This window comes from Cervus canadensis, chromosome 17 (assembly GCF_019320065.1).
Source record: "Cervus canadensis isolate Bull #8, Minnesota chromosome 17, ASM1932006v1, whole genome shotgun sequence".
Lineage (NCBI taxonomy): Eukaryota > Metazoa > Chordata > Mammalia > Artiodactyla > Cervidae > Cervus > Cervus canadensis.
The window spans coordinates 36585834-36611239 of NC_057402.1; the positions used below are offsets into that span (position 1 = coordinate 36585834).

General features: G+C 37.9%; 1 protein-coding gene across 2 annotated transcripts in view; it reads left to right on the forward strand.

Moving 5' to 3' along the window:
- SCAPER (S-phase cyclin A associated protein in the ER) overlaps positions 1 to 25406 on the forward strand; it is a 410821-nt gene that overhangs the window by 266508 nt on the left and 118907 nt on the right. For both annotated transcript variants that reach the window (XM_043489284.1, XM_043489285.1), the window contains exons 24-25: positions 346 to 461; positions 23056 to 23179. In XM_043489284.1, the coding sequence (XP_043345219.1) occupies positions 346 to 461; positions 23056 to 23179 (240 nt within the window). The remainder of the gene's footprint in view (positions 1 to 345; positions 462 to 23055; positions 23180 to 25406) is intronic.

Below are 25406 nucleotides of genomic sequence, written 5' to 3' on the forward strand. Positions count from 1 at the left end.
GAAAAGCCTGTGCTGACCTTCTCCCCAATATAGAGTTAGTTTCCCCACTGCTCTATAGAGCATCTTTCCTTTTTCTTCAGAGTACTTGTTATAGTGGAAATTGTTATACGTATTTGATTAATGTTGGTCTCATCCACTAAATTTTAAGCTTCACAGGGGACAGCAACCATGATCTTTTTTGTTCACCACTTTTGACCTGTAATTCCTCACACTGAATAAGCATTCAATAAGTGTTTATAGAATAATTGAACCAACAGAATATTTCACGCTACAACTAACTATTTCATTTGGTTATAATTTTATGTCTGGGAAATTGGGCTAATTTCTCTTTGTATTTCTATTTAGAATGTAGCAGATCAGATTGCATTTCAAGCCGCTGGTGGATTAACAGCCCTTGAACACATTCTTCAAGTAGTGGTCCCAGTCACAAATGTGAACACTGTTTCACGAATTCCTCCTAAGTAAGTATAGTTTTTTAATCTGTCTTTCACGTTTCATTTGTGAGTCATTTCTGCCTATGGTTTCCATATGGGGGAACCACAAGAAAATTGTATGTGTGTGCAGGTTTGAATAGCAAAAGCTTACACTCCCCATTAGGGAGAAAAACAGAGGTGCTTGACTTCACTTAGAAAACTCAAATTGAGCCTAAAAAGCCTTATGAAGGAAATTCCTTTGGTCTGTAACCTTTCCTAACCCCAAATCAAGAAGACCTGATGAACTTGTGAGACATTCTAACCACTTAACAAAATTTGAACAGAAATGAATACTAATAAGAGAAAACTAACTTTTGTATTGCATACAAAAAAAGGTGAGTAGGTACATTAACAAAGGACTGAACTGTGAAATTTGAAAAAGTCCCTAACTTACAGGAAGAGCAGTTGGGGGCCAAGACCGCTGGCGTCTAGAGTCCCAGCCAAATAGTTGGGGACTTAGCTGTCATTTGGTCTTTAACTGTAAATTGCTCTGTCCTAAGGATCATGTACCCCCTTTAGACACAAGACCTCCTTTCTTATTATTTTAAGTTACCCTCTGGTCCCTGGTCACCAAGGATGTAGTAGCAGACAGCATTATTTCAGAAATATTGTATTCCTGAGTTGTAACATGCAAACTTTTTGGATATTTTGTGGAGACATTTGTAGAGTTTAAATAAAAAGTTTTGATAAAAAGTTCACTTATGTCACTGAAAAACTTTTAAATATTTAATTACTTCAACTAAAGTGAGTGCATCATTTTTCCGCTGGATGCAACAGGAAAAAAAAAAAATTCCTTGAGTATGTTATCTTTTTTTTTCTGAGAGACATTTGGTAAATTAGAAATAGCACCAGCTTTGGAGTCAAACCAATCTGGGTTCCAGTTTTACCTCTGCCAGCTACTAGCTAGGAGAATTGGGACAAGTACCTTAATCTTGTTGCATCTGTTTCCTCATTTGGTCAAACAGGGGTAGTCATTTTCACCTCACAGCATGGGGATCAACTGAAGTGATAATGTATGTGAGAGTTCTTTGTAAACCTTAAAAATGAAAGTGAAAGTCACTCAGTCGTGTCCGACTCTTTGCCACCCCATAGCTGCCAGGCTTCTCTGTCTGTGAAATTCTCCAGGCCAGAATACTAGAGTGAGGAGCCATTCCTTCTTCAGGGGATCTTCCCAACCCAGGGATCAAACCCAGGTCTCCCACATTGCAGGCAGATTCTTTACCATCTGAGCCACCAGGGAAGCTTATAAACCTTAAAGTGTTTTATAAATGTTAGGTGACAATTTTTAAAATAGCAGTCTTGCTTGGTTTAAGACAGTGTTATCAATTTGATGTGAGATATTTCTGTGTACACACTTTGACACTGAGTTAGTTTGGGTTCTTTTGCTTTACTGACAAAGTAGAAATAAATGAAAGAAGGTATAAGTACCCTGTAAAGTCAGAATATCTTTCTTTGGAGCAGAAAATTCTCCCATAGGATAGTTATAGCGTACATATAGATGTCCTGTCCCAAAAGAGTTGCTGTTCCCTATCAAAGTGGACTTTATTGATAGTGTGTTACTTGACATGCTGTCATCCCTCAGTGTATGTTGATTGGCAGGGAGAGAGGAAGGAAAAAATCAAACACAACGTTTGAGATAAGAAAGGAAATGGTATTTGATTCTTTGGGACAGTGCTTTTCATAACTATTAATTCATATTGTTCTTCTTAAATGCACTTGGTAGCATTTGTTTTCTTTCTTTTTTGTTTTATTGTTGTTGTTTTCTGTGTTTTTCGGTAGGCTTCAACATGCTTGACACTGAGGTCCCTTGATGGTAACCTAGATTAAATGCCTGTTCCCAAAAGCTGCCTTTATCATTGTGGCAAAGGACATGTTCTGGTGCTTGTCTATGCCTCTCGTTGAGAGAACAGAAGAGGTTTTTTCCACAGTTCCTAAAAAGACCTAACCAGGAATTAGCGCACGGCTTTGAAAAGGAGCCATGGAACCCTGAGCGTCCAGATCAGTGCTGCTCTGATCTACCAGCTGCCGAAGTGCCAGGACCAAGAGTCTGTTTCTTCCTCTCATCTTAGGCTAATAGATTTGTGTCTCAACCAGGTACTGCTTACGGAGTGAGGCCAGCTTAAAAGGCTGTGGGCATCTAGCACAGACTCCAAGATTCCCCTGTTCTTAGCACAGCTCAAGATCATGACTCTACTTTCTAACCTAGCCTCCCTTCTAAGGGTGAACAGATTAAGGCTGAGAGTATTATGCTGCTTACTTGGAGACAGGAAAAAGAAATACCACAATTTTGTTAGATTTAAATGGAGACTCAGAGCACACTGGTGGGCATCAGTCAGTGATTTAATTCAAGAAGTATTCCTGTTCATATTCCTTCTAACAGCCTTCTGGCCTTGGGACTTGCATAGTTGCTGGGTACTCCCTTTACTCTCAGCTCGCCCACGTCCTCCCCTTCTACCCTCTTGAGCTCCCAGCCCTCAAACGTAGTGAGCTTTCTACCACCTTATTAGCACATCTTGTTTTCTGCCTCCTGTGGCATTCCATGGCTCTTACCTAGAGCAACTGTTGTTGGTTTTGTTTTAACTATCCTGCGTTAGTTCATTTTTCTCAGTGATAAACAGAAGAGGCTTTGAGAAAGTTCAGTCACTGTCTAGTAACATTTATCATGTGGATCATCTCGACAGTTACCATGTGGACCCCCTGTGACTGCAAACCCAATGTTCCACTCCCCCTGCAGCCCAGAGCTCTGAAGTGGATAAAGGAACTCCCTGATCCTCTTTCCTCACCGTTTTGCCCATCTCCCTTTTTACTCCATGTCGTACCTTAGCAGTTGTCCTGTAATTATTGCTAGGTAACTCCCTCTGAGTGAATATTTTGCTTTTAGCAGATTTTTTTAATGTGAAACTGAGGATTCTACCCACTTCTGAAAATTTTAATTTTTGAAATCTTTCTGAATCTTCACTGTTTTGCTTTTCTTTTTTAGAACCAGAGAAAGCTCATAAACCTGCTTGAATCCTTTTCAAATTATTATTGATTAGGTCCCATTTGTTTATTTTTGTTTTTATTTGCATTACTCTAGGAGATGGATCCAAAAAGATACTTCTACAATATATGTCAGAGAGTGTTCTGCCTGTGTTTTCCTCTAGGAGTTTTATATTATCCAGTCTTACATTTAAGTCTTTAATCCATTTTGAGTTTATTTTTGTGTATGGTGTTAAGAGAATGTACTAATTTCATTATTTTACATGTAGCTGTCCAGTTTTCCCAGTACCAGTTATTGAAGAGACTGTCTTTTCTTCATTGGATATTCTTGTCTCTTTTCTTGTAGATTAGTTGATCTTAGGTGCATGGGTTTGTTTCTGGGCTTTCTGTCCTGTTCTGTTGATCTATATTTCTGTCTCTGTGCCAGTACTGTACTGTTTTGATTAGTGTGAAACTATGAAGTTCCGTAGTATCATCTGAAGTCAAGGAGCCTGATTCCTCCAGCTCTGTTTTTCTTTCTCAAGATTGCTTTGACTATTCAGAGCCTTTTGTGTTTTCATACAAATTTTACAATTTTTCTTCTAATTCTGTGAAAAATGCCATTGGTAATTGGGATTGCATTGAATCTGTATTTTGCCTTGAGTATTATAGTCATTTTAACAATATTTATTCTTCCAATCTAAGAACATGGTATATCTTTCTATTCATTTGTATCATCTTCAGTTTCTTTCATCTGCATCTTACAGTTGTCTTGGCCTTTGCTTCCTTTGCTAGGTTTATTCCTAGATATTTTATTCTTTTTGATGCGCTGGTAAATGGAATTATTTTTTTAATTCTTCTTTCTGATCTTTCATTGTTAGTGTATAGAAATACAACAGATTTTTATATATTAATTTTGTATTCTGCAACTTTACCAAATTCATTGATGAGTTCTAGTAGTTTTCTGGTAGCATTTTTAGGATTTTCATGTATCATATCATGTCATATGCAGACACTGACAGTTTTATTTTTCTGTTCCAGTGTGGATTTTTATATTTCTTTTTCCTCTCTGATTGCTGTGGCTAGGACTTCCAAAACTATGTTGAATAAAAGTAGTGAGAGTGAGCCTCCTTGTTTTGTCTGATCTTAGAGGAAATGCTTTCACATTTTCACCATTGAGTGTGATGTTAGCTGTGTGTTTGTCATGTACAATGGAATATTCAGTTCAGTTCAGTCGTTCAGTCATATCCGGATCTTTGCAACTCCATGGACTGCAGCACGCCAGGCTTACGTGTCCATCACCAACTCCTGGAGCCTCCTTAAACTCATGTCCATTGCATTGGTGATGCCATCCAACCGTCTCATCCTGTCTGCCCCTTCTCCTCCCACCCTCAATCTTTCCCAGCATCAGGGTCTTTTCCAATGAGTTGATTCTTCGCATCAGATGGCCAAAGTATTGGAGTTTCAGCTTCAGCATCAGTCCTTCCAATGACTATTCGGGACTGATTTCTTTTAGGATAGACTGGTTGGATCTCCTTACAGTCCAAGGGACCCTCAAAAGTCTTCTCAACACCACAGTTCAAAAGCATCAATTCTTCTCCACTCAGCTTTGTTTATAGTCCAACTCTCACATCTATACATTACTGGAAAAAGTGTAGCTTTGACTAGATGGACCTTTGTTGGCAAAGTAATATCTCTGCTTTTTAATATGCTATATAGGCTGGTCATGAATTTCATGGCTTGTTCCTTGTAAGAAAAGTCATCTCCAGGCCCAAATATTGTTGTTCGGTCACTAAGTCGTGTCCAACTCTTTGTGACCCCATGGACTGCAGCATACCAGTCTTCCCTGTCCTTCACTATATCCTTGAGCTTGCTCAAACTCATGTCCATTGAGTCAGTGAGGCCATCCAGTCGTCTCATCCTCTGCTGCCCTCTTCTTCTTTCTTCAGTCTTTCTCAGCATCAGGGTCTTTTTCAATGAGTCAGCTCTTCACATCAGGTGGCCAAAGTATTGAAGCTTCAGCTTCAGCATCAGACCCTTTTCAGACAGCAGTAAATGTTCATATTTCATAAAGAAACCAACAGATCTTTTGGGCCACCAAAAAGTCATCACTGGGCTGTCTTTCCTAGGTTGCCTTTTACTTGCTTGGAATTCTTGGTCCTTGACAGATAGTCATGGACAATAAAGGGGCCAAATAGTTAAGTTATTCTACTTAACTATTCTAGTCTCCAGGCTACTCTAGGTTGTCCTCCTGCAGAACTAATTAGCCCCTCTTTCTTCTCCATCAGTCTTACTTCTCTTCCTCCATTGTCCCTCTGGACAGAATTTTTATTTGGAAATAGTCTTATCAGCATGAAGCATTGCATGGTATAATGAAGAATAAACAGACTCTGGAGTCAGATCTGAGTTTAAGTCTCTGCTTTTTACTTAGTAGCTATGGTATCATGGGCCAAATAGTTATAACAGAACCTTAATTAAATGGTACTACTACTATGCAGGGTAGGACTTGTTGGCTGCTGGAAGTACATGTGTTCATTAAGTGCTCTGCACAAAGCAAGCACTTAGTTTAATATCAGTGGGTTGGATTTCTTTTCTTTTTCTTTTCTTTTTGGGGTTGTTATTGTTTTGACTACATGTTGCCCTACTTAATTACTGAACTTTAAATCCCTGTGTCTGTGTGACTTTGGGTTCTAAGAATCTATGATCTATAATTTTACTTGGTCGTTTGTTTTTTCCGCCCTAAGTCCAGACTTCATCCCGGTTAATTTTGGCCCAGCCTGTCAAGATTCTTTTTGGATCCTGAGTTGGCTGCTTACTTAGTTTTTTTTTTTTTTTCTTTAACACTGTGTCACATCTGAAGTTGATGTGTAAAAGATACATATATTTATCTAAATCATTGAAGAAATATCAAACAGGTTAGAGAATAGTCCAGTTTAACCCTGTATTAATGTTCCCAGGTATTCTACTTGTGTTGTCTTTTTCTCAAAGGGACCATAATTCCTTGGGATCACAGACCATAGTAAATGCTTTATTTATCAATCATATGATGTCTTAGTAAGTATCATTTCCATATATGAATGAATGAATTTTCTGAGACATGTAAGTAAAGCAGTAAAAGAACACACTACATCAAATATTTAACTCTGTGGACTTAAAATATGATTACATCTCAGTCCCAGATGAATAAGGGCCTGATTTAGACCAGTCTGTTAGCTAGACTTAAGGCAGTATTTTTTAATTCCATCTTTAAATTTCTGTGAATCTTATATCTGTAACTGCTTTACTTAGAAGGTCAAAGGGAATGCTGGAACTGTATTCTTGGTTTTTGTCCTTATCACAGTTTTAAAATCAGAGCACCCCCATTTTAATCTGTGGTGAAAAATAAATTCTTCCCACGGCTGTGGCCTTTATAAAGTATACCCATGTATTCATGTCAAACAAATTAATTAAATTCCCTTTTTGCTTATTAAAGTATACACATTTATCTATCCATAAATCGGTCTCAGGTAACACAATAGTCACTGAATACAGTAAAAGTAAATAAATTTAGAATGACGTGAGTTAGAGCTTGACTGACTAGGAAGATCATAAATTTATTATCCAAAGTAAGGTAAACATAAACTTGTGCAGTTTATCTCCTTGGCAGTACTGCGTTTACTTGATTCTTTGAAGCTGGTGAGGGGACAGAACTTAACACTTACTGAGAGCACCCTCAGTGCCAGCCACAGTGCCCGATGCTCAGCACGGCTTCCCTTGGTTACCCCGTCAGTCACCAGCAGCCAGGTATGTGGCCGTTGCCAGCATGAGGATTGAGAGCAGTCATGTTTGGGACACGACTACAACCTGAGAGAGAGCCATGATACTCTTTCTCAGAGAGTGTGTATTCTTTCCAGATGACAGAATGTTCTGAATTACTCTCCCATGATTATTGAGGTTTCATCCCTAGAGGCTTCTGTTCCTTTCTCTTGGTCTTGTGATACTCACAGGGTAGCAACTGATACAGTTCATTTATAGTGGAAAAGGGGTATCCTGGTGGATGCCAGAAGCAGGTAAATGACGTTGGGTTTCTGATTCTGATATCCGGGGAAACTGTCCTCTAGGGATTCCCTTTTTGGGATCAGGTGTATGTACATATGGACATAGGAATGAGATTGCCACATCTAGGAGCCATTAGAAATAGATCTTGTCCTTAGGGAACTTATAGTAATGGAAAATGAAATGGGTTAAACTCTAAGTACCACTGATACTGGCCTGCCTGTGTTACCTTTGTGGAACAGCCAGCCTGGTGGTATACATAAGCTCTTCATAAAAGGAATGCTTTGCTCTATATCTAATGTCTGCAAACTTAGCTTCGTCCGATGCATGGCTTCCTGTGCCTGGCCTGCAGCTTGCTGCTTACTCCCGTCTCTTGTTTGACTGCCTTGTCTGTTCTCTTTGGAGCTCATCTACTGTTGGAGCTTTGCTTTTCTCTTCAGTCTGCAATACAGTCTAAGCTATGTTAATCCTGTTTTCACCATGAGTTTCCTTCAGTGTTACCACTTATTTCTTTTCTGGGTTTGTCCTGTTCACCTCACCTCCAGTGCTGTTTGTTGTCCTCCCTTTTTCTGGGGGTTATGATATTACATGTTCTAGGCTTAAACCTATGCCTCCTCTTCTAAGAAGCTGTGTTTTATGCCGTGGGATGTTTCCCTTAATGACCACATTTAGTTAAACCAAGATTGAACATTTGACTCAAAAGCAGCCAATCTTAGAGTCTTAAAACTCAGCCCAAAAAGTTAAACTGGACCAGTCAAGATTGTCTCTCAGGAATTTGCAGTTGGAAAATCGTAAAACTCCAACCCATTGTGTGTGTGTGTGTGTTTACATTTGAAAAATCACGCAGAGTAACTTCTGGGATGGTCATTACAGGGCTGTGTTCACTCCAAGTTTAGCAGGACTAATGGAGGCCTTTGTGGGGGGACGGAGGAGACCAGAGCTTTGTGAGAGACGAGGGGCTGGAAATGAGGGGAGGCCCAGTCCACAGAGCTGGCATTGTTCCTGCCCTCCTGAAGTCTGGGAGCTCATTTTCTCCTGGATTCACGTGAACGTTCCCAACAGCCTTACAGTAAATGCCTCTCTTTACTTGAAATATTGTGAGTGAATTTCTGTCCCTTCTAACCTAGATTCTGATACTTTAAAATACAAATATTAAAAGATTTTTTTAAACTCCAGATTGAATTGAAAATATTGGACTATGTAATAGAGCCTTCCTTGCAACCTCATAGCTGTTTTTCTACATTCTTCCATATCAAGAAAGAATAAATGAATGCCCAAAGTTTAAAGTAGAAATAAAGAGAGAAAGCACATTCTACATGTTCTCTAGGGTATCATTCTTTATGAACATTAAATATTTCTACAAGCTCAGACTGACTGAACTTTCCTTTTTTCTCCTAACCTTCATTTGGAGAACTTGTATAGAGAATTAAATACATTAAACGTTCTGTACCTGTAAAGTACTCTAGAGTGCAGATCTTACTTTCAGGATCAAAGATTAGACAACATATTGTTCTTTAATAAAATACATGAATTCTATAAGAACAAGTAACAATACTACTCATGTTCTTTATAGTCCTCAGATGTTAACTTTCTTGGTGGCCCTTGGGTCACACAGAATGGTTTCCTCATTATTAACCTTATAATTAGGATTTAGTTTGAATCTCAGTAACATTGTCTTATTTTCATAAAAACTAAAAAATATATTTTCTTAGCCTCTGTTTTCTCTGACTTGACCATAATGGACCATAGTCCAACTTTTTAATATAGAATAAGTTTGTTCATGATGAACTTAATCATTTCACTAGTTGTCTTCTGAAATTAGAACCAGTTGCCTTCATGCATTAGAGAAGGAAATGGCAGCTCACTCCAATGTTCTTGCCTGGAGAATCCCGGGGATGGGGGAGCCTGGTGGGCTGCCGTCTATGGGGTTGCACAGAGTCGGACATGACTGAAGCGACTTAGCAGCAGCAGCAGCAGCCTATTTTGAAGTTGAGATTAAGATGTTTAGAAGGTGAGAAGATTGCAAGAGCAGTTACTCCCACCAGCTCCCCACTCAAATCCTGACAGCCTGATGCAGCTCAGAATGTTAATCCTATACTACAAAATAAAGCTTTATGACATTTTTAAGAACTGAGTAATTTGCCTTTGTTTTAAGACTCAGTAGTGCAGTTTCAACTGCTAGGCAAAAGATGAAACATTTGTGAAAAAACAAATGATTTTTTGTTGTCATTTTTATAGTACTCAAAACAAGAAAGAAAAGCATTGACTTACTTCAGTCTAAGCTTTTTTGAAATTGCAGTTTTGTTCTTCTCAAGGAAAGCACACAGTATCTCCATATTACTAAACATCTATCCCAAAGCATGACATAGTCATACATCTGATGCAAGTTTCAGAGCCCTGCCTCGTCCTGTTCCTACCTCTGTCTTTCCCAATAAGAAATGCAAAACTTCATTGTAGGTGGGGTGGTTGTGTTACCAGAATTACACTGGTACATTCCGGATTCATGATTCCTGATAAAATTTGCAATTTTAAACTTTTTTTCTTAGCCACTCTACATTAAGGCATTTTCTTTCCATGTAGACAGTTCTCACGTAATAGTTCATTGGTTGAACATTTCTGGTTACCTGTTTACTTAAGAAAATCTTTAACTGTCTTTGGACTATCACTGTTAGATCACTTCCTGGGACATTACTAACAACTTATTTGAGGCTCTAACTTTCTTGCTCTTTCCTTTACACTAATGCCTTCTCCAGGGAATCGTTTTCATCAAGCCTAGCTATTGATTCAGAGATCAGGTTGTTGCCTTACTGAAAATATAAATACTTCTCAGCATTGACATTTGAGTTAATGTGAATACAAATCTCTCTCCATTTTTCAAATTTATGCATTCCAGCAAAAATGATTGTAAAGCTAATTTCTGTTAAGTGAATCCTATTTTCTTATTAATTTCCTTCATAAAATCAGCAGTGTATTTCTGTAAGGAAAATGTCAATGACCTAAACAATTGATGTAGAATTTGTGGCCAAGTCCTCTGGGGTTCTAGACAGTATAACACAGCAGTCTTGCTGAAAACACTCTGTAGTGCTTTCAGAATTGTGAACTATGTAGGTCTTTGCTAACTCTGTAACCTCTTTTCTCTTGTTACCTTCTGAGATGGATTCTTAAGGAACACCTAAATAGGATGAAGATTACAATGTCATATTTTGCAAATATATTTACAGTCTAACACATAATGTATTTTAGGCTAAAATTTACTTCTGTGTTCAAACTACCATACACTTTTGCTTATTTCACATGCTAGCAAGATAATGCTCAAACTCATTAAAGCTAGGCTTCAACAGTATGTGAACCGAGATGTATAAGATCTATAAGCTGGATTTGGAAAAGGCAGAGGAACCAGAATCAAATTGCCAACATCCACTGGTTCATAAAAAAAGCAAGGGAATTCCAAAAAGCCATCTACCTCTGCTTCATTGACTCTGCTAACGCCTTTGACTATGTAGATTACTGCAAACTGTGGAAAATTCTTAAAGAGATGGGAATACCAGACTACCTTAACCTGTCTCCTGAGAAACCTGTATGCAGGTCAAGAAGCAACAGTTAGAACCCAACATGTAACAATGGACTGGTTCCACATAGGGAAAGGAGTATGACAAGGCTGTGTATTGTCACCCTACTTATTTAGCTTCTATGCAGAGTACATCATTTGAAGTGCTGGGCTGAAAGACTTGCAAGCTAGAATCAAGATTGCTGGGAGAAATATCAACAACCTCAGATATGCAGAGGATGCTACTCTAATGGCATAAAGCGAAGAGGAACTAAAGAGCCTCTTGATGAAAGTGAAAAGAGGAGAGTGAAAAAGCTGGCTTAAAACTCAGCATTCAAAAAGCAAATATCATGGCATCTGGTTCTATCACTTCATGGCAAATAGATGGAGGGAAAGTGAAAACAGTGACAGATTTTATGTTTTTGGACTCCAAAATCACTGTGGATGGTAACTGCAGCCAGGAAGTTAAAAGAGGCTTGCTGCTTGAAAGAAAAGCTATGACAAACCTAGACAATGTTGTAAAAAGTAGAGACATCACTTTGCTGACAAAGATCCATATAGTCAAAGCTATGGTTTTTCCAGTAGTCGTTTATGGATGTGAGAGTTGGACTGTAAAAAAGGCAGAGTCCTGAAGAATTGATGCTTTTGGACTGTGATGTTGGAGAGGACTCTTGAGAGTTCCTTGGACATCAGGGAGATCAAACCAGTCAATCCTAAAGGAAATCAACCTTGAATATTAATTGGAAGGACTAATGCTGAAGCTGAAGCTCCAATACTTTGGTCACCTGGTTCGAAGAGCGAATCATTGGAAAAGACCCTGATGCTGGGAAAGATTGAGGGCAAGAGGAGAAGGGGGCAGCCAAGAACAAGACGGTTAGATGGCATCATCAATTCAATGGACATGGGTTTGAGCAAGTTCCTGGAGATGGTGAAGGACAAGGAAACCTGGTGTGGTGCAGTCCATGGGGTTGCAAAGAGACAGACATGACTTAGTGACTGAACAACAACAATAAACATATTCACTTTCTCATTAGATCAGTTCTAGGACTTAAGCCAGGATCTGTATTTAGAATTAGAGACAAGGGACTATAATGCACTAATGAATTAAACTCAGCTGGGATTTAGAATCAGAGCATTAGAGTTCAAATACCAGCTTGGCCAGTGTTTAATGTGAGACCTGTCTTTAAGACCTTATTGTGCTGTAGGATTTTTCATCTGGGGAATGGGGAAAAGATTTCTGTCTCACAGGGTTGTTGTGAAGGTGAAATGCTAATATATACGAAAGGGTTTTGTGAATTGTCACACTCTAGCATGGGATACTAGTGGCACGGGGTCACAATGCCCTGCACACTGCATGGTGTGTAACATCCCTCGACCCATTAAATACCTCTGCCCCCAGTCATTGTGACGACCAAGTGTGTTATTACACATTTCCACACGCACCTAGGGGATTGGTACCATTGGTTGTGTGCTGAGCAGTAGAGTTGTGGAAATAAAACTGTGTCCATAACCATCAGCAGGCTCATTAGTTAAAAAGTGAACTAAACAAGGAAATAGGTAATTTGGTCCTAAGTATAATTGTACAAGTATGCGCCAAGTGCAGAGACAGCGAAAAGGATGGCGTCATTAATAACCAGAGGAAGACAGAGTCTTTCCTATAGGTTTTAAAAGATAGATTCAGAGTTTGTCAAATTAACAAGTCTTCCTCAGCAGAGAACACAGCATGTGCAAGAACATGGAGACCTGAAATAACATGTCAAATTAACAAGTCTTCCTCAGCAGAGAACACAGCCATGTGCAAGAACATGGAGACCTGAAATAACATGTCAAATTAACAAGTCTTCCTCAGCAGAGAACACAGCATGTGCAAGAACATGGAGACCTGAAATAACAGGATATATTTGGGAAGCTGTAAACATTTTGATAATATTAGGACTGTCAGTACAGTATAAAAATATAATTAAGTTCGAATGAATTGGACAAAATGACTAATTCAGGGGAAAGTGAAAGATATTTATTCCTTATTTTTTTTCACATTTTGAAGAAAGTTAATATCTTTTTCATTCCTCATCTTTCTATTATTGTCTCATCTTTCTATTACCTTAATTTAAGCCCTCACTGCTTATGCTGTTTTACCCAAAGAGGAATTCACTCATTTAATATATACTTTTATTGCCATGTGGCTAGCACTTTGTTTAGTATTGTGGGTGAAGGATGAGTGAGAGAGAGAGAAGACCTTTACAATGAAGTTGTAGTGAGTCCCTGCTAAACACTTGGCATTGTCAGAAATATGGGTAATAAAGTTATTTTATATTAATCAATATATTACATTTATTTAACAGAGTCTTTGACACATGTTCAATCAATTTATCACATTATATAAATGAAGAAACTAAGGCTTAAAAACACTGAATGATTTATCGTCTCTTATCACATTGGCAGCTAGGACTGAGCATTCTATTCTGGTATTCTTCCTTCTCTATCTTATTGCCTGTATGGTATCACCAAAGAGAGAGGTTTTCAGTCTGGTTAAGAGCCAAAGGGGGACAAGAAGAATGATCTAACAGAAGTTCAGAAAGATGAACCAAAACCACTTGTAACTATTTGTATGTATGAGACAAAATATTCAGAGAAGGTCTAGCAATGAAGTCTACAAAAGCAGTACAACATTTCTGTGTTACCTTAAATACCCTTTTCATGATTTAAATCAGGTGATAAATATAAAGTAAATTCATCATAAGACTTATTCCCCATCAATACCAGATATAGATATAGAGGTGAAAACCACATACCACCTTAGGTATCTGCTACATTACAGCCTCTCATTAAGTGTTAATAAAATGTTATTTGCTGATGTGGGTGAAGTTTAGGATACAATCCATTGTTAAAGAACAATTCCTCATTTCTAGGCAGGATTATTGTTATGTAATTCTAAATAGCTATTTTTAGATCAAGATTTACTAAAAGTAAATAACTTTCCTCAAGATAACGAGAGCTTAAAAAATTATTTTGAAAGCTAATTAGCCGTGTGGGTGTGTATGTGTGTGTGTGTTGTGTGCTCAGTCGTGTCCAACTCTTTGTGACCTTACGGACTGTAGTCCATGAGGCTCTGTCCGTGGGATTTTCCCAGCAAGAATACTGGAGTGGGTTGCCATAGTGATTGATAAATAGTCTTCCCATTTGACATATTGAGGCATTTTGTTTGTGTCAGAAGGCAGCACAGAAATGGTTACAGTTGACAGCTGTTATGCCACTAATAAGATTAAAGTAAAGAAATTAGTTGTGTCGACTTTAATCTGCTGTTTAACACTGCAAGCCACCTGGGGTCTTCTCCAGAGCCTATGTGTTTAATTGTGACTTTAAAATTATATAACCAGATCCTACTTAAGAACATATCTAAAGACCAGCTAATCATAACTGTCTTGTTATGAGACAAGACAGAGTTTAACACTAGACTTCAAATTAATGTTTTAATTTTATGCTCATCCTAATTTTTAAATGTATTATTGTAATCTTTGCAACAAAACACCTTCTCAGTGGGAGGTTAATTTTAGGAAATGCAGAAAGTCTAATTAGGTTGTACCTAAAATACATGTGATTTCTCATTTAAAATTAGAGTATGTCTCTATGGAATAATTAAACTGCTTATTCTAATTATACCAAATTCACCAGCTAAACAAGAACCTTTGAAATAACTCATCTAGTTGAAGATTTCTTTCTCCAGCTCCAAGGCATCATTATACTTAGGAAAATCCCTGAATTAAAAAATTAATTTTAGTGTTTTAAAAATGTTACATTGTAGGATATGATACGCGGTGCAGCAGTCATTTGTAATTGTTACACTGAGTTTTGATGCACACTGAAGTGTAGAGCACATAATTTACATCTGCATAGCAAAGATTGGTTGGTCGGACAGCACTATTAGCATCCCTTCTCTACCCCAGTCTTGAGCTGTCTTTTATTTCCAGTTCCTGGATGTTGGCTCCTCGGCTATCCTCAACCACCCTAAAGGAGGGAATCAGAGGTGGAGAAGGCTGTGTGAATTTATGCTAATCATCACAGTGCCAGTGGGGAAAAGTTTTCCTCTTTACCTGCAGCTCACACTGATTCAAATGTCCACTGCAAAAATTCCCCAAAATTCTGTCACAAATCCACCTTCTCTGTGGTCACAAAAACATTAAAACTGAATCATCTGTTTATTGTTAAATTTTCTGCGTCATTCTTCTGTCCCCAGATTTATTGCTGAAAAAACATTTTCTTCTTCTTTTTTTAAAGTTTTATTTACTTTAATTTTTGTGGCTGGGTCTCTGATGCTGGTGGGCTTTCTCTTGTTGCAGAGATCAGAGGCTTGTTTTGTTACAAAGCACAGGCTCTAGGGCGGGCAGGCTTCAGTAGTTGCGGTTCCCGGGCTCTAGAGGAACAGGCTTAGTAGTTGTGACCCATGGGCTTAGTTGTTCCACAGCATTTGGCATCTTCCTGGACCAGGAATCAAACCCATGTTTTCTGCATTGGCAGGCCGACCCTTTACCACTGAGCCACCAGGGAAGCCTGGAGAAGGCATTCTGTTATTAACCAAGACTTGCTTATCTAATTGTACTAGTTCAATATTTGAATTTTGTTATTCTCCATGTCAGAGAGAGGAAAGAGAGCTGTTATGTAGAAGAGTTTGAAGGAAAAATCCCTTTGAGTCCTGAAATATCAGTACAAAATTATGAGATACTTTTAGCTAGGGGAATGGGGCTCCCACCCCTCTTCACTCTAATGATTGTTTAAAAGTAGAAAATGTGGCTAATGAATGTATTGATATGTCCCACAGTTATCTATTCTCGTATGTTCTGCTTGAAACAAGGAAGACAGCTGTCCCTTCATTTAGACGGATCCCTGTACCCAGCCAGCTGTGTGCTGCATGCTATGAGGACTCCAAAAAGGATGAATCGGACAAGGACCTGAACTAGAAGTCACTCAGAGTCGTTGTATGATAGAGTGTTCAGTGCTTTGACACTGGTCTGTTTTTAGCCTTCAGAACTGGCACATGCAGCTTTCACGTGGGCCAGTCCTCCAGGGCCAGGCCTGAGTCACAGGCCCCGTTGTGTGAGCAGCCACTTGCTTGGTGGGTGCAGTTAGCATGTTAGAATTCTAGCTGCAGTTGCATCTCCCTAGTTTCAGATAATTCTTTTTGATAGTATCTAAGCAAGTTGTTTTTGTTTGGAGCTTTATAATGACAAAACATAATTTGAAAATGGTGAATATAAACTAATAAATTAAGCATTTATTAGATGCTTAATGCAAACAAAATGTACTTAATAAATTATAATATGTTGGGGAGCTCTAATTTTAATATTCATTTCACCCCTCCCTAGGAAACTTGTATTACTCCAGGTCTGTGTGTTCTGGTTCAGTCCAGATAATCTTTCCTTAAACAATATCATTTGCTAACCATCCTCTGTGATTTGTGATATTCTATCCCTTTCCTACACTCATTCACATCAAGCCAATTCTTTCCTTCCATGAGGACTGAAGCAATAATTTACAAAAATCCCCAGTTTCTCTTTGCAGCTGTATTGTTGTGACTCTGCTACTTGGCACAGGATTTTGCTCCACAGGAACATAAAGCCTTCGCTCACCTCCACGTATATATGTGATATGCCATCTATTATGAACAAATGCTTAATGCAAACCAAAGGCATTTGGTAAATTATAATTTATAAGGGCTCTGGTTTTAAACTGCCAATGGCAGTTGTTTTTAAATGTCTGCTTTCTTGACACTGGTATCAGATAATGGATATGTGAACAGTGTTTTCTGAAAAGCCTTAGTCACTACGAACCTCATAAGGATATAAACTTACGTACTTCCTAAGTTATATTATCAAGTCCTCTTCGGCTGCAACTCTCTAGGGCTTTTCTATTTAACTATTTCATAACATCTTAGATACTAATCTTAATGTCTGAGGTATACTACGCTTGTATTCAAATAGTGTTCTTCTTGGATTTAAAAAAAAACAAACCCACCTTCGTGACGCCTTTTCTGTCCTCTGTTTTTCAGAGAAAACATTTTCAGTGAGAAGACCTACTGACACAAGATTCACTCATGTATTCATGATTATCTGGGGCAGAAAGCCCTTATCTCCACCCCCAACCACAGTGTACTTTTGATGGAATGGACAGTAAGATTTTACTGTCTTCTCAGAAGATACTTTTAAAATCTGGGGCTTTCTGTTTGATGTTAAAAAGTGCTTCCAGTCATGTGGGTTTTAAATTACAAGGAAAGCTGCTTGGGCAGACCACCCAAGCTGGGTTCAAAGAAGTGATCGTTCTAAGACAGGTGCTCTTCAAATAGAGGTTGTCTTTCAAACAAGTTCTACTGAGTGGACAAGTTTTTCCTGACCCCTGGGATTTTTTATACTCCCCCCACCCAGTTTTTCTCATCAGAAACCAGTTTCTTTGTGGAAGTTTCTTGGGAAAGTTTTGTAAGCATAAGACTATATAGATGTAACATTCCACACTTTACTATTAAATGCAGTTTCTTTAATGTAAAGCACAGAGGGCATTAGGACAATAACCCCACACCCTGTGCTGTTTGCTTTTTCATGTGTAGGTTTACTTATGCCCTGATATTCCACAAAAGAGTTTAGATAAGTTGTAGGGTTTTCATTGACTAAAAAAAAGAGAGATTAGAAATTAAGACCATAAAAATTATATATCAAAATCAAAGGGAAAAGAGGGTACAATTATAGAACTATAAATTCCACATGTCATTCTAAATATAGTACCCTCATTTTTGAAACTTTGAGAGATCTGCAGTTGTATATATTGGTCCCACTGTACAGCTGCAATACATAAAGCAGTGTGTAATTGCCTTTATATATTACAGAACTTACATAAATTATCAACTAGACTAGGAAACCGGGAAACACAGCCTGTGTATAGTGTGTATATAGTTATAGTAAAGGTGGCGTTTCAAACCAGTAGAGAAAAGATGAATTATTCAAGAATTTCTTAGGTGGGGGAGGGAATTTAGGCTTCTGCTTCATGCCACACATCCAAATAAATTTTAAATGATTTGATAGTAAATTATAAAACCATAACATTACCACACACAGTGATGATTAAATACATACAAATGGCTGGATACAAACATGTAGTTACCTCATCTCATGGTAAAGGGTAACTTTCTAAAGGAAAAAGGGGCAGGAAGAGAAAATAAACCACAAAGAATCGTCTAACTACATGAAATTGTTTAGCTTCAGTATATAAAAGATGCCTTAAAAATAGTGAGCAAAATTATTGGCAGTAGATAAACTGAAAAAAATATTAACAATATGTATTAACCCTTTGCTATATACATATAATGAGAGAATCCTTGTAAATCATTAAGAAAAAGAGAAAAACCTTCAATGAAAATTTTTAAATAGAGGATAAGAATAATTAACAAAAAGAAAAGTGTAAATGGCTACTTACTTCATACCTTACCCCACAATCAATTTCATATCTTATATTTAAATGTAAAATCTATGAAAATACCAGAAGTAAATTTTAAAAAATATTTTTGTAATGCTGAAGTAGGAAGACTCTTCTGACACAACATCCAGATATACTGAAGGGAAAGTTTGACAGATTTTATCAAATAAAAATGAAACCATTCTTTATGACAAAAAGCAAAAAATTTAGATAAACAACAGACAGGAAAATTTATTTGCTGTATATGATGATAAAAGGTTCATATCAGAACTTCCCTGGTGGCCCAGTGGTTAAGAATCTGCCTTGCAATGCAGGCGACATGGGTTCAGTCTCTCGTCGGGAACGAACACCTCACATGCCATGCCGGCGCAAAGGCCTGAGTGTAGCCTTTACTGACCCCACACACTTCAGAGTCCACACACCACAACTTGAGAGTCTGTGCACCACCACAAAGACCCCGCACACTGTAACTAAGACCTATTGCAGCCAATAAGCAAATAAAAAGTTAATACCTTTGTTATTGGTAAAGGGCCTTAAAATCAATAAGAAAAAGACAACCCCCCCCCATAGAAAATGGGTAAAAGGTTCACAGTGATAATTAAAGCAAATATAAATACACATTGCCAATAAGCACATGAAGTGAAACGTCCTTAATCACACTAGCAATTAAAGAAATGCAACCTTTAACATTTTTAGCTGTCAGATCAGTAACAGATTTTAAAAATGAAAGTATCTGATGTTAGTGAAAACATGGATGAACTTTTTCTGGGAGTATAAATTGATTTAAAATACTTTTTTTCTGGAGGGCAATTTGAATTTTGCAATGTCTATCAAAAGTCTTAAAGTAAATCTTCATATCCTTTGAACCAAATTACCATTACCGAACATTTACTCTCAGGAAGCAGAAGGGTTTGTTGGGTACAGCCGTGGTGAACGCTGGTTATGCAGTTGAGCACCCCCTGCATTTATGGAGATCCCAGGCACAGTGTGGCCCTCCCTCTATATATGAGAGCGAACCAGGTGTCTGCTCCCCAGTACTCTGTGTCTAGAATATAAACTTGTGACCTAGGCTTTACAACGCAGCATACCCACTCCAGACTTTTACTCTGAGGCTAATAAAGTAAGAAGCAAGGACATCCCACACTCTCTTCCTTTGACAATTGCAGGCAGCTGCATCTGTTGTCCAAGGTCATAGTGTGAGGTCAAGCTGTGACATATGGTGCCCGGAGTTTTTTTGTTTTGTTTTGTTTTAGCAGATCAGGTTCATGGTATGTGATTTGGATATTGGTCCATGCAGTATAACTTTGATGAAGGTGTTTTCTAAATCCTATGATATACCCAAAGCTTGTCAGTTAATTTCCTTCCTGTTTAAATCAACCAGAGCTTTCTTCCCCTGGCGTATAACTAAGAACTCTGAATATTAAAACAGCGTTCTTTCATTATGTTGAAAATTGGATACATTAGTAAGGAATTGATTGATGTAAAATTTTACATACATTGGGTGATCCTGTTCCTTCTTTTAAAAGCGACAGTATTTCTTAGTTTAAGTAGTTTAATCAGAAGAGGAATTTAAAATAAGAAATTGGATGCTTACAAATTTGTTGGAAAAGGTTGCAGACTTCTTTATTGACTCCAGAACAATACCAAACATATCCACTGGGGGCACTGCTCCCTCTGAAGCCAAAAAAGGAAGGAAGGAAGGAAGAAGCTAATGCCACACACAACTTTCTGTCACACTCAGGAAACCACAATGGGTACTGGAAGCTGCAGATCAGAGATTAGGAAATCAAATCAAATAGTACAAGTTGTCCCACTGGTTCTTGATACACAGAATCTGGAAAAGGGAACCTGAGTCTACTGCAGGGAAGCCTCACCTTTCCAAACCTTGCTTGTTGACAGCAACAGCCAACCGCAGGGAAAGATGTCCTTGGCTCCAAATCTTGTATGATACCATTTGTGTAGAGGGGAAACTCTTGCCTATGCACAGACTACTGGAAGGACATGTGCACTAGTAACCGTGGTGATTTCTAAGGTAGGGAATTGAGGGGCTGAAGGACATAAGTAAGGGGGAGGTACTTTTCGCCATACTTCTTGGTGTGTGTTGTACTAAGGTCATCATTCCTAGTCAGAAAGTTACCAAGTTAAATTTTATTAGTATTAAAGCTCAGGAGTTTTTACTGTACTCCAAGGGAACACACCTGCAGGTCTCTGAGGAGTATTTCAAGGCTCTTTGAGAGGAAAACAGAGTGGGACTCTGGGTCAGAGCAACTCTGATTTTATCTGTTCTTTGGTTTAAGCTTCTGAAAAAGATTTCATTAGCTTTTAAGCTTCTGAGCAAGAAAGTAAGAAAGCTGTTCTTTTTTTTTTAAATTGAAGACCAGTGTTACCAAAGAATATTAAATGTCATGGAGAAATATTCATTTTATACATATTAACTAAGTGAACATTTCTAAGATGAGAAGACTGGAAGTACAAGTACCAAGTATCATGGTTTTTTACTGTTTATTTGTGCTCTCTTTCTTACAGTTATTATAATTATCTTTAAAATTATTTTTATAATCACAAATACATGTTATTTTTTTAACTGAAAAGAAAAGCACTCTTGCCAATTTAAATACGTTAGCAAATAAATAGTGCTGAATTGCATTTGTGGTAGATTTGTTACGTAGAACCTCCAACTGATGTGTCATAAATGTGTTACACCTAAGACACATAAGACCCCTGGACAGTCCTCAGGGGTTAAGTCAGGCTGGAGCTGAGGCTTCTCCTGCTCCCTTCAACTTAAAGTCCTTTCATTGTTCATGCCAGTATACCATGTAAAAATTTACGAAGCATGGTGCTTTATTATTCTGGAAATTACAGCTTTCATAGCATGCTTTAATTTGATTTGATTTTTAAATGTTTTAATTATGACTTATTCATAACAAGAATAATAAGTTTAATAACTCTAATGAAGCCTATCATTATGAATTATTTAACCATGTGCCAGGCACCATCCTAAGTACTTTGCATCTATTATTTCATTTAATTCTTATGATGACCATGTGAAGCTTAGGTATTATTATCTCAGTTTTACAGATAAGAAATTGGATGCTAAGATATAAATGAGTAACTTGCTAAAACCTCAAATGACAGAACTAGGTTTCTAACCTAGTATCTTATTCCAGTATCTCTCCTCTTAACCAACATACTCTAATGCTCAAGTTTCAGGAACCTATCAATTATGTTGAAGCAAGTACCACTACATCAGCCAAACAGATGATTACAACAGGAGCTGTCTTTACCATCTTTCTCCCACTAGAGCATCAGCTCCATGAGAACAGAGAGCTTGTCTGTCTTGTCTACCTAGCACAATGCCTGGAAAATCATAGGGAATTACATATTTGTTGAACAAATGAATATTTACATGTTGATTCTTAGACCCATGCTTCTCAACTCTGCCTGTACATCAGAATTGCTCATAGAACTTTTGAAACATGCAGAATTTCTAGAGCCCTCCCACTCCCACTAGCATCTCCAGGGGAGGAATTCAGGCAAGTCTGTATCTTTAAAGATATACAGGTGATGCTAGTGCTCTGTCAAACTCTAGAGCTCCTATTCCAGAGCAGTGGTCTGGAATTTTGTTTTAAAAAAAAGTGAAATTCATTAAAACACAAATTGCTGGACTCCACCCCCAAAGTGTCTAGTGTTTAGTAGATCTGGGGTGAAGTCTGAGAATTTGCATTTCTGAAAGTTCCCAGGTGATATTGATGCTACTGGTTCATGATTCATGCTTTAAGAATTATTGTTTTAGAGGATTGGTTGTAAGGGACTAAATCAAAACATTTGTACATAGGACTTAAGCAGGGGATTTAGTGAGGCCAGAATCAACATTGATCACTCAGGCAGTGCAGGTTTATTACAGTTTTCAAAGCACTCACAAGAATGCCCATTGAGTTTGTTGCTCCAAAACTTACTTTGAAAAATGGGATATAATTTTTTAATCCCAAAGGGGAAAAAAAAGCACATTTCTTTGATGGGTTTGACCCGAGACTGTTTTACTCTTTAGGTCCTCTCCTGCTGAGGCACTCTGGGCCCGTCTGTACAATCCCTGGGCAGGTGTGGTGCTCACTCCCCAGACCTCTGCAGTTCTTGTCTCACAAGGGAAAACCTGTCGTTTCTCTTCATGTGTGCTCCTTTCCTCCATCATCTGCCCTTGTCAACCAGGAGACCTGGCAACAGGAGCTTTGGCACACTCTTTTTTCTGGATACTATTCAAAAATTCTAGATCCCAAAATTCCTGGGTAACATCTAATTTTAGGTTATTAAGACATTGTCAGTAGACTGGTAAGTACATTTCCATTGTCTGCTGCTGCATTAATAAGAGGCAAGAATTAGTTTCTAATGAGCACTAGGCTGTGGATAAAAATTAAAAGCTTTTATATCTAGCTGATGGACCTTGCACCTAGTAATATTTGGCTTGGTTTTTTAAGAGTGATTTCTATCCCATGCCTGCTGCTTTTGTACTGTTCATTTTGTGTATTTCACATTGTTTAGAGAAGAACTGCACAAGTTTTATAAATGGTGTTTTTCTCCTTCTGTTAGGTCTCTTTGCAATGCAATCAATGTTTACAACCTCACCTGCAATAACTGTTCAGAAAACTGCACTGATGTTCTGTTTAGTAACAAGATTACCTTCTTAATGGACCTCCTCATACACCAGTTGACGGTATGTAATATTATTGCTTTGAATTAGAAGCAGTTAAGATTTGAAAAATATCCCCTATGGAGAAAACTAAAAGAAGCCATCTTATTTATTATCCAGATTGAAAAAAAAAGTGAAGATGATTGGGAGAGTAAAATAGGAACTGGCAGAAAAACCTCTTCATTTGAAAATCTTATAATGCATTCTTCTAAGTCCCAGTATTTGATGGATAATGTACTTGTAGCACTTGCTGAGATCACAGATTTCCATGGTTAGTCTGGGACTTTGGAATGAGTTAGGCTCAAAGCCGTATCTCTGAGGTCATAGGAATTAATGCTGTACAAGGGAAGAAAGTCTCATAACCTCTCTTGCCAGCTCAGTTTAAAGGGTCACTTTATGTTTAATTTGGTAAGAAACATAAAGAAAGGGAAGTAATGCCTTAGTGATGAGGCAGGATGAATGGTGGGAGAAGATATTAAAGAAATGCTATTTTTTTAAAAAAGGTCAATTTAAGATGGACTTTTTGAGGGCCCTTGATGTATTTTTTGAAGCGAGAAACTCCTCTGTCACAAAGGGGCAAACCTGTTATACTTTTGAAATAGGAACAAGCAGCCAATTGTAGCCTTAAATTTTACTTCAGTTCACAGATGTTGAAAGAGGTAAGCTCAGTATAATATCCACAGGTTTAGGTCTGTCAACTGCAGCCTCCAGAACACAGCCCTGGGGCCAGAAGTTTCCTGGTGAAGTTTCTGAGCCCCTGAGGTATTGGCACAAAATCACTCTCAAGCTGCAAGTTTATAACACAGGAGATTTATTTTTCAGAACCGATTTATTTTACTCAGCGTGTAGTTCTAATAGCTTTTCCCTAAACTGTGAGCCTTTTGCTCTCTTTCCTTCTCCATCTGGTTAATTTCTACATCCTGAGACCTCTACTAAGACATAATGGCACTTTCCTCATGAAACCTTCCCCAACCTGACCCTCTCCCCAAGTCCAGGTTAGGTGTTCTTCTTATATGCTCCTGTCCCTTAGGTCATTCATAGGATTAATCACATTGAATTGTAATTAACTGCTTACTTGTCCAATTCCCCAATTAGCCATAAAATCAATGAGGACAGGAGGTGATTCATCACTTTCTCCAAAATCCTAAAACAGGGCCTGACACAGTAGCTTCAGCACATTGTTAATGAACATATAAGTAAACAAATGGATTCCCATATGTTTAAAGCTGAAAATCAGAAAGGAAATGATGAGGCTCTCACATGCTCTTCTCATGACAGAGAGAAGGGACAGCAGTGAGAAAGGACAAAAACACAGACCTAGAACAATACAGTGCAATAAAGGTTGTTTATAAATGACACTGAGTCATCCCTTGAAGGCTAAGTTAATATATGGTTTATCTATAAAATAAGGCATTGAAATACAGGTAATGAATTTTAGCAAAAATTTCTATCAGAAATATTTGAAAGCCAGGGACAAGGAGAAAGACTTAGCATTTGCTGTATGACCTTATGTCCCAGGCATTTTAATATATATTGCCTCATTTCTTTTTTAAAACAGAAAGTCAGTGTTAGTATACTGCTTTACAGGTGAAGAAACTTGAGTCTGAGAAAGGTTGACTTGCCCAAGGCTACATGGATAATCATGGAGGCAAGAGCCCAGGCTAGGTCTGTCAAACCCCAATTGAGGGACATTCTACACAAAAATTGACTCATACTTTTCAAAAGTGTCAGTGTCATGAAAGACATAGAAAAGTTGAAGAACTGTCACAGACTGGAGGAATCTAAGGGGATCTGACAACGAAATGTAACGTGGGATCCTAGACCAGAAAAAGGATGTTCGTGAGAAAACTTGAAACTTCAAATAAGGTCTGTAGAATAGTTAATTTTATTGGCTCAATGTGATTTCTTGCTTTCAGTAATTATACCGTGGTTTTTCACAATGTTAGCAGTAGGGATATGGGTGAAGGGAACTCTATTTTTGCAACATATCCTACTTTTAAGTCTTCTTGCTTATTCCTTCACATTTCAAAGCCATTCTGTTTTGTTACTTTACCCTGTTCAAAGTATATAATTTCTATGATTCCATTACCAATTTTAAATTATTTCAAAATAAGAACTGGAAAAAAACAAATAAACCCCATGCTCTCCAACTATTCCATGCCGCATTATCTGGAAGAATATACTGTGTGAAACCTATTCTATATTGGTAATGGAAGAAGATACATAAATGTACTTTGAACAGAAAAAGTAA